Genomic DNA, 17,033 nt, shown 5'->3' on the forward strand with positions numbered 1-17,033 from the left:
CCCGGCTAATTTTTTGTGATTTATTGTAGAGACAAGGTCTCACCAAGTTGCCCAGGTGGGTCTTGAACCTGCGGGCTCAGGCAATCCACTCGCCTCAGCCTCCCAAAGTGCTGGGATTACAGGCTGAGCCACCGAGCCCAGCTGATCCTGACTTTAAAACTTACTGAAGCTCAAAAACTTTTTTACCTAGCAAAAAAAAAAAAATGGCTACTTGTCACCACAATGTATATTTCTAATGTCTAGAATGTGTCACATCCAAAGGACATCCAAATCCCACTACTCAGGGCTGGCACGGTTCAGGGTAGAATGTGAATGCTAGACAAGGGAAGCCCAGTGTCTATAATACCCTCTTCTCCTGGGAGAAGAAGGTGGAAACGGTCTCAGATGCACAGCTGATCTCACTGGGGACTGGTTTTCATATCTGGGCAGCTCCTATGCATCCCTACATGTTCAGCTAAGCCCCCAAGGCAGCTAGGGTCAGAAAGACTGAGGAATATTCTTCAACCTCCTCCCCACACCTACCACATCCACCCCTCCCACCCTCCCTCTACACTCCATATCCACCCCTAATACCAAGGGGAAAGAAACTCGAGTTGGCCCCTACCCCGCCCATGGATCCCAAAGTAACAAACCAGAGGTTCCCCACCCCAGGTCCTGCCCCATCTCCCAGTTACTACTATTAAAGAAAGGAGGTACTGACCTGACTGTTCTGGAATTTTCACCATCAGATCTGAAAGAGAAACAGAGAAAAAGACCAACACAGTCAGCATAAGCTTTCTAATCTTTTCCCTCTTCCCATGTAGTGGTCTTGAGGGCCTTGAGGCCTAATGCACATCATGAAAATGAGGCGAAGGGTATTTCATGCAGAGTGAATAACAAGTGCAGAGACCATGAGATGGTAAAGTGCCCGGCCAGTTAGAGGCACAGGGAGGATGACAGTGTGGCTGGGGTAGAGTGAGCAAGGGGAAGAGTGGTCAGAGGTGAAGTCAAAGAGGTACCATGGAACCAATCGCACTGGTGGGTCACAGTGAGGAGTGTGGCTTTCTTTGGAGTGGCCTGAGAGGCAGCCTGCAGCCATGGGCAGGGGCAAAGTCCAAGCTTTAAACACAGACAGACCTTGGCTCAGATATTGGCACTGCCACTTACCAGCCCCGTGACCCAGGCAAGTCACTTCATCTCTCTGAGTCTGAGCCTCAGTCTCCCTATTTGTAACACGAGGCCAATCCTCACATGGCTGTTGGGATGATTAAGCCCTTTGGAACTCAGCAGACAAATGCCAGGTATTATTAATACCATAGAAGAGGTTTTGCCAATTGCCTGGTCCAACCTGCTTATTTTCCAGATGAAGAGAATGAGGCTGAGAGGGTAAATGAGTCAGCTGCTGGGCTCCTTTCGACTACATTGGTCTGCCTTTTTCATTGTGAGGCCCCCTCAAAGGCAAAGGAAGGGCGAGAGAAGAGAATGTAGTTGGGAACAGCTCTAAAGGAACCAAGGGAATGAGTGAAATCTGAGCCATGCCCTTCCCCTCTGGCTACTCCTCCCCAAGAAAAGTATGAGAATGTGTGTGCCAGTGCACACGTATGTGTACGTGTGTGTGTGTGTGTGTGTGTGTGTGTGTGTGTGTGTGTGTGTGTGTGTGTGTGTGTGCAGGGAAGGGAGGGTTAGGACAGCGGGGCTGGTGTCCCCTGGGGGCAGGGAAGGGGAGGAAGGAGGACCAGGGAAATTGGAAGTGGAAGAGTGTGGGAAGTAGCTTTCCTCTTTCCTTTTTGTCTTCTTCCTCCCTCTTCACCCCAGGCCTCCCGCTCTCTCCCATGCTGGGCTGCAAAGGAGACAGAGATGAAAACATCACAGGCTCTGTCCTCAGCTGAGAGCCAAGATGCAACCTTAGTTAGGCCAGCATCCATCTGTGCTGAGTGCCAAATGACAGAGGGACACACAGGGAGGGGAGGTGGGCCTTGGAAGAGAGCATTTGTTAAAAGAGTGAGTGGAGGCCCCACTGGCAAGGTAGGGCAGGCAGGGTGCTGGAGCTCAGTCAGTGGGTAAGCACAGAACTCTGGATCCACTGCTTACTAGCCATGTAGTCCTGGAGAAGGCACTTTACTATGTCAAGCCTCCGTGTTTTCACTTGTAAAATGGGGCATGGGGGGTGGGCTAAGGCAAGAATCACTCCCCTATGGGATGGCTGTGAGGCTTGGCCTAGTGCCTGGCACATGGTACACGCTCAGTCAATGACACTGGTACCGACCTTTAGCCTTCTCAGCCCCTCAGAGGAACAGAGGACCAGGGCCACAGAGCATATTATCACTTTTATTAAAACTTTCCGACCAGGCTTGCTGGCTCAGCCTGTAATCCCAGTACTTTGGAAGGCCAAGGCAAGTGGATTGCCTAAGCCCACAGGTTCGAGACCTGCCCAGGCAACTTGGTGAGACCTCGTCTCTACAATAAATCAAAAATTAGCAGGGCATGGTAGCGCATCTGTAGTTCCAGCTGTTTGGAAGGCTGAGGCGGAAGGATCGCCGGAGCCCAGCAGGTCGAGGCTGCGGTGGCTGGGAGCGTGTCACTGCACTCCAGTCTGGGCGACAGAGTAAGACTCCAACTCAAAAAACAAACAAACATTCTGTCTCCCTCTGCAGCAACAAGATTGCTTCTGAGGCCTGGCCCAATTATTCTCAGGTACCAGGTCTGAAAGGCCTGACTTCAGTGACTCCCCAATTGCCTATAGAACAGAGGCCAAGCACCTCAGCCCCTCTCCCTAACACTAATCCTCTGCTCTAGGGAGGCTGGTCTCCTTATCACCCTCCTAACTCCAAACCCATCAAACATTTATTCAGTCGACTGTATACTAGGCCTTAACCTGGGAATACAACCCCTCAAATCTCACATAGACAGGCCACTTGCTCCAATCTACTTTAGGGTTTCGGCAACATATATGATCACTGTGAACAATCATTGAGTACCTATTATAAACCAGGCATATGAGGCTGAAATGACTTGCCCAAGGTCACACAAGTAAAGGAGCTTGGAGTAAAACCCAAAGCTCATGCTCTTAGCACCATGCTCCACTGTACCAGAACCTAGGTGCCAGGTACATATGCATTGTTAAGGTGAGTTTCCTCATCTTCATTCCCCAATATCAAGCCAGAAAGGTACTGACGGACTCTTCCTCTCCAGTGTTTTCTTCTGAGAGATTACAAGGTATGTACCTCTGCTCCAAAAATATTTCTATGTGATATGTTATAGTCCTCAAGATGGCAGCAAAGGCGAGCAAAAGAGCTTCAAGTCATGATGCAGAGTGAATTAGCCAATTCTCCTCACTACAGACTGATTCTTCTTAGTTTGAAGGTATACAGCATCATGTGACTCTCAATGTGGGGGTACAGCTCACCTCAGGGGTCTATCACCCTTTATGCATTTAGCATTGTTTTTTGAGTCAAGTTCTCGCTCTGTCACCCAGGCCGGAGTGCGGTGGCATGATCGCAGTTCAGCACATCCTCAAACTCCTGGGCTCAGGCGATCCTCCAGCCTCAGCCTCCCGAGTAGCTGGGACTATAGGCACTACTATGCCTGGCTAATTTTTTAGATTATTATTATTATCATTGTTATTATTGTTATTGTTATTATTTCTAGAGATGAGATCTTGCATATTGCCCAGGCTGGTCTTGAACTCCTGGGCTCAAGCAATCCTCCCACCTCAGCCACCCAAAGTGCTAGGATTATGGGCATGAGCCACCACACCCAGCCATTTTTTTATTTTTTTTGAGGAGACAAGGTCTTGCTATCTTGCCCAGGCCGGTCTTGAACTCCTGGGCTCAAGCAATCCTCTCACTTCAGCCTCCCAGAGTATTGCGATTACATGAATAAGCCACTGAGCCCAGCCACATTTAGCATATTATTAATGGTATATAGACATCATCAATGTCGTGCTATCCTATACCTCTCCAGGGGCTAACGCCCAGCCCAATGGTCAATCTGCCTCTTACTTCATGAAGCTGGGCCACCATCCTTTTGGGAGGCAGTATAGACTGGTAGAAAGAATGCTGAGTTCTACAATGGATCATTCCCTAACTGGAGTGTGAACTTGGACATACCACTTCCTTCTGGACTTTGGTTCCTCACCTGTAAAATGTGTTAGTTCAGTTTCAAGCAATCTTTAGGCCTTAAAATACTTTGTTTCTTCAGAACCCCAATTATCAACTAGATTCTGCTGTCTACATGGAGAAGCAAAGACCCAGGAACCACAGGCCCCCTCTGTCAATCCGTGTCAGTAGAGGAGATCGATTTCTCCTGCTACTTCCCACTGCCTTCTCTTAATGAAAGGCCATTTAGGATCCTAGGATTTTCAAAAGGCTTGGCTATGCAAATTCCTATCCTTAGTAATGATGCTCAACAAGCAGCAATTTATTCAAGCTATCCTCTACCTTGAGGAGGTGAATCTCCTCTTTCTCTCTCTCTCTCTTTCTAATTTACTTTCTAAATAAACTTTATTTTCTAATCTTAAAAAAAAAACGTATTCAAGTTCATGAGTATAGTGACCATGTTTTCTGATCCAAAAACTTGGGCATGTAATCTGTCCAAGAATTTTGATGTTGCCACTTCCAGGTACAAGAGGCCATCTGGAAGATGGGAAAATAAATGGCAGAATATTGAAAATTCCTGAACCTTTTGGGGACTTACAGGGGACAACAGAGAAAAATGACAAGAAAGAACAGAGGCCCTTGAGTTGCCATGCTGGAGTTTCTGCCCTCGCCTCCTGACTGGATTCCCTGCCTCTGATTTTGATCCTCCACATCATCTATAAGAGTAACTGGGGGAACAATATGGTGCCTCTCCCTAAGAACCTGGTATTAGATAACCAAGACTGTCCTCTGAAAGTTACACTAATGAACTGAACAAAAAATACATCAGAAATGACATGTGCAGAGTTACCGGAATGAGACCGACTGGTTGGTCCTCAAGCCAGGATCTGAGTAACATATCTAAAAGATCATGTGTCCAACAGAGGGGAGGTTGGACATCAACAAAAGTAGATTTTTTAAAAATAAGACTTAACCAGGCTCGGTGGCTCAGCCTGTAATCCCGCGCCTTTGGGAGGCTGAGGTGAGTGGATTGCCTGAGCCCACGGGTTTGAGACCTGCCTGGGCAACTTGGCAAGACCTCATCTCTACAATAAATCAAAAATTAGCCGGGCGTGGTAGCACGCACCTGTAGTTCCAGCTACTTGGAAGGCTGAGGCAGAAGGATCGCCAGAGCCCAGCAACGGCCACTGCACTCCAGTCTGGGCGACAGAGTGAGACTCCCAACTCAAAAAAAAAAAAGAGACTTGAAGGGCAACGGTGAACAGGTTCCTCCCAGGAGTGTCCTGAGGAAAAAGAGCTAGGTACCCTGGCCCAGGGATCATGCAGGTCTCTCCAAAAGCTGAGAACTAATCATGGGACAGCCGGGTACCTTTTCTCTGGAACATCAACCTTGTCTAACTGCAAATGTCTTCAATGAACAACTCCTTTCTCACACTGACTAGTAAGGGAACATCCTAAAGCACAAATCAGTTGATGTGGTTCTTTTGCTTCAAACATTTGGTAATATCTCTGCCAACCTCCCCACTGACGGAAGCCCAACCTCTCTAAGATTCTGAATTTCACTCCACCCTCCCACCTACCTTTTGAGCGTATCTGGTAGTTGCCACCTGAAACACACTTGCCCCCCCCCCCCTTTTTTTTTTGAGTTGGAGTCTCACTCTGTCGCCCAGACTGGAGTACAGTGGCCGCTCCCGGCCACCGCAACCTCGACCTGCTGGGCTCCGCCGGACCTTCCGCCTCAGCCTTCCAAGTAGCCGGAACTACAGGCGCACGCTACCACGCCCGGCTAATTTTTTGATTTATTGTAGAGATGAGGTCTCGCCAAGTTGCCCAGGTGGGTCTCGAACCCGCAGGCTCAGGCAATCCACTCACCTCAGTCTCCCAAAGCGCAGGATTACAGGCTGAGCCACCGAGCCCGGCTTATTTTGTTTTTTAAGGATTTTTAATTTTATTAAAGTAATACATAAACACAGTTTGACAAGTCAAACTGTAAAAGGATCTTAAAAATGACAGTCTCCTTTTCAACTCATTTAGTTATCTTGTACTGAGCTGACTTTCATATTTCCAAAGTATATGTTACATCACTAATCTATGCTTGACCTTGTCTTGTGTGTCCTTTTTTAGTTTTTTAAAACCAAAGTCACATATGTCTATAGATTTTCAAGTCACATAGCACTGCACAACAAAAAAACACCAATTCCTTGCTCCCAAGTCCGAGTCTCCAAGGTTTTTCAACCTTTTCGACTATTTTCATTGCTTTTTTGGTATTTACCTCCTCATTTCTAAAGAATGCATGCATCTTCCTACTTCTTGATTTGCTGTCTGTTTTATACATTAAGTCCTGAATTCTACTCTGTAGTAAAAGGATATAGCTCTCTTACACACGATCCCACCACCATGAGTTTTTAAACACTGTTGTACACACATGACTGTGTGGTAACCATTTTCATTCACTCCAGATGTCATACGGGTGCACACATGCCTCCACTCAGCCCATCATCAGAGTCACATCACAAAGGTTGAGTTAAATCAACATTGGTGGTCTACATTATTATGATTGCATGGATAGTAATAATGGATAGCTCCTATCATATGCTATGATCACATTCCTTTCCCATACAACTTTTTCTTTTCCCTGATATTGAGCACTATTATTTTTTGTTGTTGTTAGCTTAGTTCTCTTCATACACATGATCCATTCTCTCCAAACACTGTCAGCAGTGCAATTCTCTTCTCAATATGTTTTGACACATTAGGTAACTTGTCAGATTTTTTTTTCCTTTAGAAGCACCCGTCATCTTGCTGTAGTCTAGATTTGGCTGCTCTATGGGCTTATCCAGGAGTTGCCCAAGACCTCCTCTCTTCTCCATCATCTGGGAATTCCCTTCACCTCTTTTCTGTGTTGGATTTCCTGTTTCCTAGATTCTGTGGCTTTTTTCCCCTTAAGTTTATGTTTATGTCTGCATTTTGCTGGAGCACATTCTTCAGTGCTTCCTGAGAAAGGAGGCATAGGACATAAAAACTTTAGACCTTATGTGTCTGAAAATGCTTTTTTAATATCCTCAACTCTCTCTCTCTCTTGCTTTCTTTTTCTTTTTTTTTTTGGGGGGGGGGTCCAGAGTCTCACATTGCCACCTAGGCTGGAGTGCAGTGGCATGCTCACAGCTACCACAGCTTAGACCTGCTGGGTTCAGGTGATCCTTCCACCTCAGCCTTCGAAGTAGTGGGAACTACTGGTGCCTACCACCATGACTGGCTAATTTTTTTGGTTGATAGTAGAGACGGCAGTGCGGAGTCTTGTCAAATTGCTCAGGCTGGTCTTGAACATCTGGGCTCAGGCAATCCTCTTGCCTCTGCCTCTCAAAGTGCTGGGATTACAGGTGTGAGACACCACACCCAGCTACCCTTAACTCTTGATTGATAATTTAACTGAGTATAAATTTATAGGTTAGAAATCCTTTCCCCTCAGAATATTGAGAACACTGCTCCATCATCTTCTAGCTTCCAGTGTTGCTGTTGAGAAGTCCAACACCATTCTTTTTCCTGACTGACCCTTTGTATATGATATTTTTTTCTCTGGAAGCTTTTAGGATCTTCTCTTTAATCCCTGGTATTCTGAAATGTCACAGTGGCATATCTCGGTGTGGGTTTTTTATCATTTATCTTGCTGGATACTCAGCAGGAGTTTTCATTCCTTCAGTTCTAGGATATGTTCTTGTATTATGTCTTTGAGAATTTCTATCCTACTGTTTCCTCCATTCTCTATTTCTGGAACTCCTATTGTTGGGTGTTGGAGTTCCTCAACTGATCCTTCAATTTTCTCATCTTTTCCCTTCTGTTGTCCCTCTCTTTGTCTTGGTATTCTGCTTCCAAGGTTATCTCTTCACCTTTTATTTTCTAATTCTTCTGCTGAAATATTCATTTTGACTCTCATTCTTTTTAATTTCCCAGGTTTCTTCTCCTCCCTTTATCACCCCTGTTTGTCCCAAGTTCCTTTTTAATGTTCGGTTTATTCACTTTTTCAGTCTTTCTTCCAGGCTGATGGTCTTCCTCAAATAGCCTTGGATTGTCTGATTATCTCTGGCTACCTAGAGCTTGGGGTTTTTTTTTTTAACACCAATTGTGTTGAGGTTTAGTTTACATAAAATAAAATATATCCATCTCAAGGGTCTGTGGCTGGTGACCCTTGCCAATTGGTTCCTATGACACTACCAAAGCTGCTCAGAAACTCTGTGTGCAGGTGGTGGACTTCACTATTGAGTTATTGGGCTGAAAGCCTGCTCTTTGGTTGGAAGACTCCCAAATGTCATCTTTTGGAGGCCTTTTTCTGGGGCCTTTCAGCTTCCCCAGAGAAGAATCCTTTGTTCTCTTGTGTGTGCCTGACTTTGGTGTCCTGGAAGTGAGGGTGTGGAAGGAGGTTAGAGTCCCACTGTTTTAGGTGGAAGGAGGTTGGGGTCCCACTGTTTAAGGTTGCAGATCCCTTTGTTTGTAGTCCTGTTTCACCTCATCTTCCATTATGCTTGGTGTCCTCAAGCCCAAAGCCTCTTAACTTCAACTTCTCCAAAGAATCAAACTTCAACTGCAGGGATAGAGCTGAGGGAGGGGAGAAGTCACTGACTGGATAAGGTTGGGGAAGGGCCAAGAGGAAAAGACTCTCAACATCCCCATTTCCAGGTTCAGACCTCACCCCGCCTTCTTTTTTTCTTCTTTCTTTCTTTTTTTAAAAAGAGATAGAGTCATGCTATGTTGGCCTGGCTGGTCTTGAACTCCTAGCCTCAGGCAATCCTTCCACCTTGGCCTCCCAAAGAGCTGGGATTACAGGCATGAGCCACCATGCTTGGCCACACCCCACCTTCTAAGGTGCATAGTACCTCTGAATTCTGAGCATTTCTGGGAGTTTACTTCTGGTCAGCATCCCAGACCTTATGTGTTTTTTACCTTTCTTATTCTTTTATTCATATTTTAGTGGGACTTGGGAAAGCAACAGAGAAAAGTATGCTTTTTCAACTCATTGTGTTTAACAGGAAGCTCTCCTTATTCCGGCCACCTTGTATTCATTCTCCATGATTCACTTAGGCACCACTCCTCTAGGAATCTTATCTTCATGTCCCTAGGCTGGGTTAAGAGCCCCTCCTCTGTTCTCCCACAGTATCCTTTTCTTGCTTCCATCACAGGTCTGAGCGAACCGTTCTGAAATTGTCCATTTCCAGGCCTAACTCTCCCAGCAGAGAGTCTGGGAGCTCCTGGTGGTCAGGGGTCTCATTCCTGCCTGGACCCCCAGCTTACAGGATCTGGTTCCCAGAGGTACAGAGTAAATATGTGGTGACAGAATGAATGAATAAATGAGTGACTACAAGAATGAACCAGACCCAGCCAGAAGGATCAAATAGAAAGGGACAAAAACTGACTATAATTGCTCTTACATAAGATCAGTTTCCTAAAAGCTGTAAGTCCCTTAAAGTTGTGTATGCAAGGATGCCCACTGCAGCATGATTTAAATCAGAAAAAAAAAAATGGGCCCAGTTTCCACACCCTACATTCAGAGGATGGTTAAGTCCATTGTGGTATATCAGTTGCTACTAAAAATCATGGCTATGAAGAATACGCAATTATATGGGGAGATGCTCAAATGGAAAAAGTAAGAAAAAATGGTATGTGCAAAGTCATTCCATCTACACACACACAAAAAAAGGAGAACAAGGGAAATACACCAAATGCTCAGAGTGGCTGTCTCTGTGTGTTGTAATTGTGCATAGTGTTTTTCTCCTCTGATTTTCCAAGTTTTTAAAAATTTACTAATGAAAGAACACATTAAATGTACAATTTTTCAAAATCTACTACGAAATGAAGATAAGTATCCTGAGAGTGCCATGAACAAAATACTCTGAAGGGGGCCCTAAGAATCTCTGTGTACATCCAGTAGGGCTTGCTAGGAAAGCTCCATTCTTCTCTGGCCAGGGACGCTGAAGGCCCAGGCCCACGGAACACCCCTTGTCCCTTACCTGCAAAGCAGGACCTGGCTCAGAAAGCCAAAGGAAGAGGACCTTGTAGCTCAGCTTATTACAAATCACAATATCATGGGTTGTACTGGGAAACAAAGGCCTCTACACTGGGGCTTGCATTTCAGAGGTCACTCCCAAAGAGTCTGTGAAGTCAAGGGGCTATGCCCATCAGGATATTTGGCCCTATTCCTCCTATAGTATATTCCAGGTGCACCAGACTCCAGAATTTCCTACCCAAATTTCTTGAGCTTACTTTCAGGATTTGTGTGGTCTTATTATCCAAGCCCATCTCCTAGGCCCAAGCGATGGCCAAAGGGGAAGCAAAGATAGACAGGGCTTGGATATATGCCCTGGGGTGTCTGTACATATCTCAAGGTTCCATATGAATCATAAGTGGAAAGAAGAGGGTACCTTTTCTTCAATGGGTACCTTGTCTAGGTCCTGCAAATGTCTGACCCAAGGCCTGTGCTCATAACTACTGAGAGGGTCCATTCCCCTCTCTTAATTCAGTTTTCCCAACTATAGAATAGGTATAATAATATTGACTTTAGAAAATTATGGAGAGGCGGGGCTCAGTGGTTCAGCATGTAAGTCCAGCACTTTGGGAGGCCAAGGTGAGTGGATTGTCTGAGCCTGCGGGTTCAAGATCAGTCCAGGCAACTTAGCAGGACCTCATCTCTACAATAAGCAAAAAAATTAGCTGGGCGTGGTAGCGCATGCCTGTAGTTCTGGCTACTTGGAAGGCTGAGGTGGAAGGATCGCCAGAGCACAGCAAGTAGAGGCTGCGGTGGCTGGGAGCATGCCACGGCACTCCAGTCTGGGTGATAAAGTGAGACCCCAACTCAAAAAAAAAAAAAAAAAAAGAAAATTGTAGAGAGGTTTGTAGAATGACACAGTAGTTATGAGCACAGGCCTTGGGTCAGAAAGGCCTGGGTTTAAATCTCAGCTCTGTCCTTCCTTCCTATGTGATTTACACCTCTAAGTTTCAATTTCCTCATCAATGTAATTAAGATAATATTAGCACTACCATTAGGTTATTGGGAGGATTATGATTATAAAGAATATGTGATAACACTGGAAAGTGCTTAAATGAGAACAAGTTGCTTAATAATGGTTGTGCAAATATTGGCTGTGGTTGAATTGACTGGGCCTTCTGCACGCCCCATCCCCTGCCCAGCTTTATTTTTGTCTATAGCACTTACTACTATCTGATACATCATGTATCTTCTTGCTTATTTGTTTCTTTTCTGTCCCCACCCTAGACATACATATTCTAGAATGTCAGCTCCACAGGGCAGCAGAGTTTTTGTTTTGTTTTGTTTTGAGTTGGAGTCTCACTCCACCACCCAGGTTGGAGTGCAGTGGCATGCTCACGGCCATCCCAGTGTCAACCTGCTGGGCGCAGGTGATCCTTCCGCCTCAGCCTTCCAAGTGGCCAGAACTCAGGCATGCGCTATCACACCCGGCTAATCTTTTTGATTTATCATAGAGATGAGGTCTCACCAAGTTGCCCATGCTGTTCTCGAACCCGTGGGCTCAGGCAATCCCCTCACCTCGGCCTCCCAAAGTGCTGGGATTACAGGCTTGCCCAGCCAGGGCAGAGGTTTTGTTCACTGTTTCCAAGTGCCTGGAACAGGGCGAGATACACAGATGTTCTTCAAAAGTTGAGTAGTTTTCTGCCATGTAGACAAGGATTAAAAGGCATTTGGCCATAGGGACAGTCAAAATAAAGACATGGAAGCATAAAAAAAGTCCAATGTGTTAAGAGAACTCTAGACAGCTCAGCACAACTTGAGTGTCAACTTAGGAAGGGAACAGAGTGGTTAGAGAATAAGTGGAGCTGTGCCGTTACCTAAAGGAGCATGCAAGAGCTTCCTTCCCTAGACCACAAGTGGTGTGAAGTTCTACTTGTGACAGCTAGGAAGCGGGAAAGCACTAGTGGGAGGTAAAGATGCCTCCCAAGTTCAAGTACCACCTAAATAATGACAATGTGAAAAGTGAAAGTAAAAACCTTTTGAAAGATGATTCAAGTGGAGAGGAAGACTCCTTTCTAAGAGGCCCATCTAAGCTGAGAATCAGACTTAGAAATGACAAAAGGAGTATAGAAATCAGAGAATGAGGTAATTGTGATATGTAAGAAAATCCTTCAAAGATTATTCAAAGAAGCCGGGCTCGGTGGCTCAGCCTGTAATCCCGCACCTTTGGGAGGCTGAGGTGAGTGGATTGCCTGAGCCCGCGGGTTCGACACTCGCCTGGGCAGGCAAGACCTCATCTCTACAATAAAATCAAAAAAATGAGCTGGGCGTGGCAGTGCGCGCCTGTAATTCCGGCTACTCGGAAGGCTGAGGCGGAAGGATCGCCGGAGCCCAGCAGGTCGAGGCTGCGGTGGCCGGGAGCGGCCACTGTACTCCAGTCTGGGCGACAGAGTGAGACTCCAACTCAAAAAAAAAAAAGATTATTAAAAGAGAAGACCGACTTAGATAAACCACAAGACAAACCAGAAAGTTTGTTGGATACTGGCACCGCTTTCAATAATGGATTCAAACAATATTAAAGGCAAAGATGGTGTAAGGGATGCAAGATGAAGGCCATGGTGGTTTTGGTTGCTAGCTATCTTTTTGCTGGTGGTTATTCTTCCAATAGTCCTTGTTTATCACAACTCAATGAACAAGTTCTGGGATAACAAGAATGATGATGATGACCAAGATTGCTGTATACTTTAAATGCAATATTTGTCTAGCATTTATAAATGCCTTTTAAAGGAAATAAATAGGCAAGAATCGCTTCACATTAATATTTTGAAGAGAAAAAGAGAGCCTTGAACACTAGGCTGCAGAGTATGAACTTCATCCTGTAGTTGCTGGGGAGCCCCTGAGAGACTTGACCCAAGAAGTGACAAGGTTAAACACTGCCTCTTTAGAGAATACCTTCCCAAACCTCATGCTTTTTTCAATCATAAACAAATAATATATAACATCATAATAAAGATAATAAGCAGGCTTTAGTTGGTCCTTGGCATATACTGCCTTATAATAATCTAAATAATCAAAGTCACTATTTAATATGCACCTACAATAGTTCAGAACTTGTGCTATAGTTCTTCATAACAGCTGTGCAATAGTTCTTCTCATTGTATAGATGGTATAGATGCAGAAACTGAGGCTCAGAGGAGCAATGCGATCTACTTAGAGTCACACAGCTAATAAATGGTGGAAGCAAAATTCAAATCTGGGTTTGTCTGATTCCAAAACCAATGCTTTTAACTGCTACAGCTACTGCTTCCTTTTGTCATCCCAGAGCCAAGTGGCACTTCATCATCCATCCCAGCCTGTGAGCCTGACCTCTCTTACTCATCTGTCTCCTGTTTCCCCTCCACACAGTGCAGCCCAAGGCACTCCACACCATGAACATTCAGGGAGTGCTGCTAGAAAAGACAATCACTCAAGGATGGAAAAGGGGAGCACTGAAAAAGGAAGTTGAGGTTAGGCACAGGTAATGCATTGTAGCTCTCACCATCTTATCACAATGATGAGAGAGAGATGGGGGGGAGAGGGAGAGAGGAGGAGAGGGGGATGGGGTAAGAGAGAGAGAGAAAGCAAAGGAAAATGGAATTGGTTCTCCAGCCTTCCCTTCTTTCCTCCCTCTGTTGGAGGCAGAGGGACAGTGGTTCAGCCATGATGGAAGAGTGGGCAGTGGGCAGAAGAGGGAGCAGCTAGTGCAGCCCCCTGTTGTAGAAGCCTCAGCTCAACCTCCAAGCCCCCTCCTGTGCACTTGGGGTCCATTTCTACCTCACCTGCTCCCGGTGCCTGGGAAAAGAGGCTGGGCTGCCCTTCAAGCACCCAGCCAATCCTGGCAAAGCCCAGTTCACAGCAGACCAAGAGCTTCTAAAGTCACAGAGAGGGCACTCAGAGAGCTGAAGGGGCTGGCCCAGGGGTCCACAGTGAGGCAACAGCCAGGCTTGGGTCAGAACCCAGTATCTGGTTCCTCGGCTGAGGGCTCACAACACCATGGTGTAGGTGGCAGAGTTTGAGGAAAGGGGCGCTCCGGAGGATGCTAGGGGAATGCTCGTGATGGGACTGGTACCAGAAGCAACATGGGCCAAAATGAGGTCATCCAGGCTTGGCTCTCTGGGGTATCTACTAATAGTTTCCAGTTTCAGTCTGGATTGAGAAAGGAAAACAATTGTTTTTAAAAGTAGCTTTCGCCTTAGTTTGTATCTCAAGAACATACATGTTCATCCCCCCTTTCTCCCAAGACCCCATCAAAATGAAAGTGAAGGAATAATATAAAGGATTAACTCATAACAGGGAAGAGAATGGGAGAGGGTGATGTCAGTGGGTAAGAGTTTCCAAAAAATTTCTGGAAGCAAAAAGCAAACAGGAGAACATTCACAGTTGAAGAAGATCCAGGGACACCACTTGGGGGGGGTTACAGCTGAGGAGGGAGCCAGTTGGGCCAGCAGACATCCAGAGAAACTCTAGACTTGGATTTGAAGGCCACCAGAAAGGGTAGGAGGAATCAGGGGGCTGTACACAGGAGGATAAAAAGAAGGTAAATATATGAAATTCTTCCTTCCCCACCACCCCAGCCCCCAAACCAGAACACAGGCTGCCTGGCATTTACCCCTAGGTAAAATAACATAAAGCTGCTGACTAAAGGAATTAAACTCGATCGATTAGGGTACCCAATGGCATGTCAGTGTCCCGAAAATAAAGTACTTTTCATTCTGGCATTTGGGGGGCACCCATTGTCACAACCAGCTCCCTGCTGGCTCACCAAAATAAAGCCAGTGAGTACACAAGCAACTCACACACATCTCAGTCAGACTTTCTATTCACTCATTCATATGCTATAAAAGAGAAAGTGTGAGAAAAAAGGTAAGTGGCCTACAGGATGAACCCAAGAAGTTCAACATTCAACTAAAAGACAATCCCAAACGAGAAAACAGAGAAAATGAAGGGAAGGAAATGATCAAAGTAAGAGGAGACATAGTAGGTAGGGTGAATAAAAAATACACCTTGATCTGAGTGCTGGTTTGTAAAAATTGACCATATCAATTGTGATATGGTATATCATTTCTGATGTGAGCACTTTTCTGTATTCATATTATATTTCAGTATGAAGTTTAAAAAACCCCTCTCCTAAAAATCTCCAAGTAAAATGATATCCCCGGAAAATGTGCTACGATTATCCTGTAGTTTCAAGAAACTCCATACAACAGTGAGAAAAGAAGTACCCAGCCTGAGGAACATTGTGAGACCTCGTCTCTACAAAAAAAATCAAAAAGTTAGCTGGGCATGGTTGTATGCCTGTAGTCCCAGCTACTCAGGAAGCTGAAGCAGAAGGACTGCCTGAATCCAGGAGATTGAGGCTGCAGTGAGCCCTGATCATGCCACTGCACTCCAGCCTGGATGAGAGTGAGACAGATTCAAAAAAAAAGAAAGAAAAGAAAAAAAGAAAGTAAATTAAATGAATAAATAAATCAAGGCAAAAAGAAAAGGAAAGAAAGGCCTAATTCAAATATGAAACAAAGTAATAGGTGGTATGGTTTTGAACAATTGGTAGAGCATAACAAAGGAAAATTTACTTGACCTGGAAGCTAGAAACATTCTTCTGGGAGTACAGAGATCATGACAGTGGAAACTATGGAAAATGAGGTAAAATTATAGTACACTATTTGGCACTGCAATGAATAATAGTGACACAGTCATAATCACATAAACATGGTATACTGACAGTTAACTTTTATAATTAATCTCTCTAGATAATTTATTTTTACAGAACAGAATGGGAATGTAATCAACCTTGCTGGATACACAATACAGACCACAGACTGGGAGGTGGAAAATGGGAAAGAGAGACAGAGGGAAGAATGGGCACTAATAACTATGCCTTGCAAAGTGAGTGGTCAAGATATGCTGCAGAACATCAGTGAAATAAGAAACCACAATTTAAAATAGTATTTAATAAAGTTACAAAGGTAACTAAAAGAGGAGCCCAAATGGCAAAGAAAACTATCAAAATCTGGGAGTAGGGAGATAAAGGGTCAGGTGTTGTAGATAAGCTAAATTATTTTGTCACAGTAGGAAGAAGTTAAGAGATAATGTTTAAGCCAGGCTCGGTGGCTCAGCCTGTAATCCCGCATGCCTTGGAAGGCTGAGGTGAGTGGATTGCCTGAGCCCACGGGTTCAAAACCTGCCTGGGCAACTTGGTGAGACCTCATCTGTATAATAAATAAAAAATTAGCCGGGCGTGGTAGCGCGTGCCTGTAGTTCCAGCTACTTGGAAGGCTGAGGTGGAAGAATGGCTGGAGCTCAGCAGGTCGAGGCTGCTGTGGCTGGGAGCGGCCACTGCACTCCAGTCTGGGTGACAGAGTGAGACTCCAACTCAAAAAAAAAAAAGTTGATAAATGAAGAAATAACCATCAAAGCATGTTATTTAGAGATATGATCTTACCACCAGAAAAACTAAATGGTAAAAAGTGTCATCTCTAGGGGCTGGGAAGTGGGGGACAAAAAGACATTAACTTTTTACTACACAAGTTCTCGAGCACTGTTTGCCTTTTTAAAAATGTGTATGTGTATTACTTTGATTTAATTTCTCAAGACAAATCCCTTCTTTTCCTTTGGACCTCTGTCTCCCAGACTGTACCTTTTAATGGGGAGACTGGGCCAGGTATGGTTGCTCACACCTGTAATCCCAGCTCTTTGGGAGGCAGAGGCAAGAAGATTGCCCGAGCCCAGGGATTCGAGACCAGCCAGGACAACTTGGCGCGACCTCGTCTCTACAATAAATTAAAAAATTAGCTAGGTGTGGTGGTGCACACCTGTAGTTCTGACTACTTGGAAGGCTGACATGGAAGGATTGCCTGAGCACAGCAGATCAAGGCTGTGGTGGCTATGAGCATGCCACTGCACTCCAGCCTGGGTGACAGAGTGAGACTGAGACTCAAAAA

General features: G+C 45.2%; 1 protein-coding gene across 2 annotated transcripts in view; it reads right to left on the reverse strand.

Moving 5' to 3' along the window:
• The window catches only part of LOC103253710 (IQ motif and SEC7 domain-containing protein 2), an 88,252-nt gene that overhangs the window by 59,923 nt on the left and 11,296 nt on the right, over positions 1-17,033 (reverse strand). For both annotated transcript variants that reach the window (XM_021709356.1, XM_021709357.1), the window contains exon 2: positions 701-730. In XM_021709356.1, the coding sequence (XP_021565031.1) occupies positions 701-730 (30 nt within the window). The remainder of the gene's footprint in view (positions 1-700; positions 731-17,033) is intronic.

The sequence above is a fragment of the Carlito syrichta genome, unplaced genomic scaffold, assembly GCF_000164805.1.
Source record: "Carlito syrichta isolate Samal-C Ts95f unplaced genomic scaffold, Tarsius_syrichta-2.0.1 Scaffold67773, whole genome shotgun sequence".
NCBI classification, from domain to species: Eukaryota; Metazoa; Chordata; class Mammalia; order Primates; family Tarsiidae; genus Carlito; species Carlito syrichta.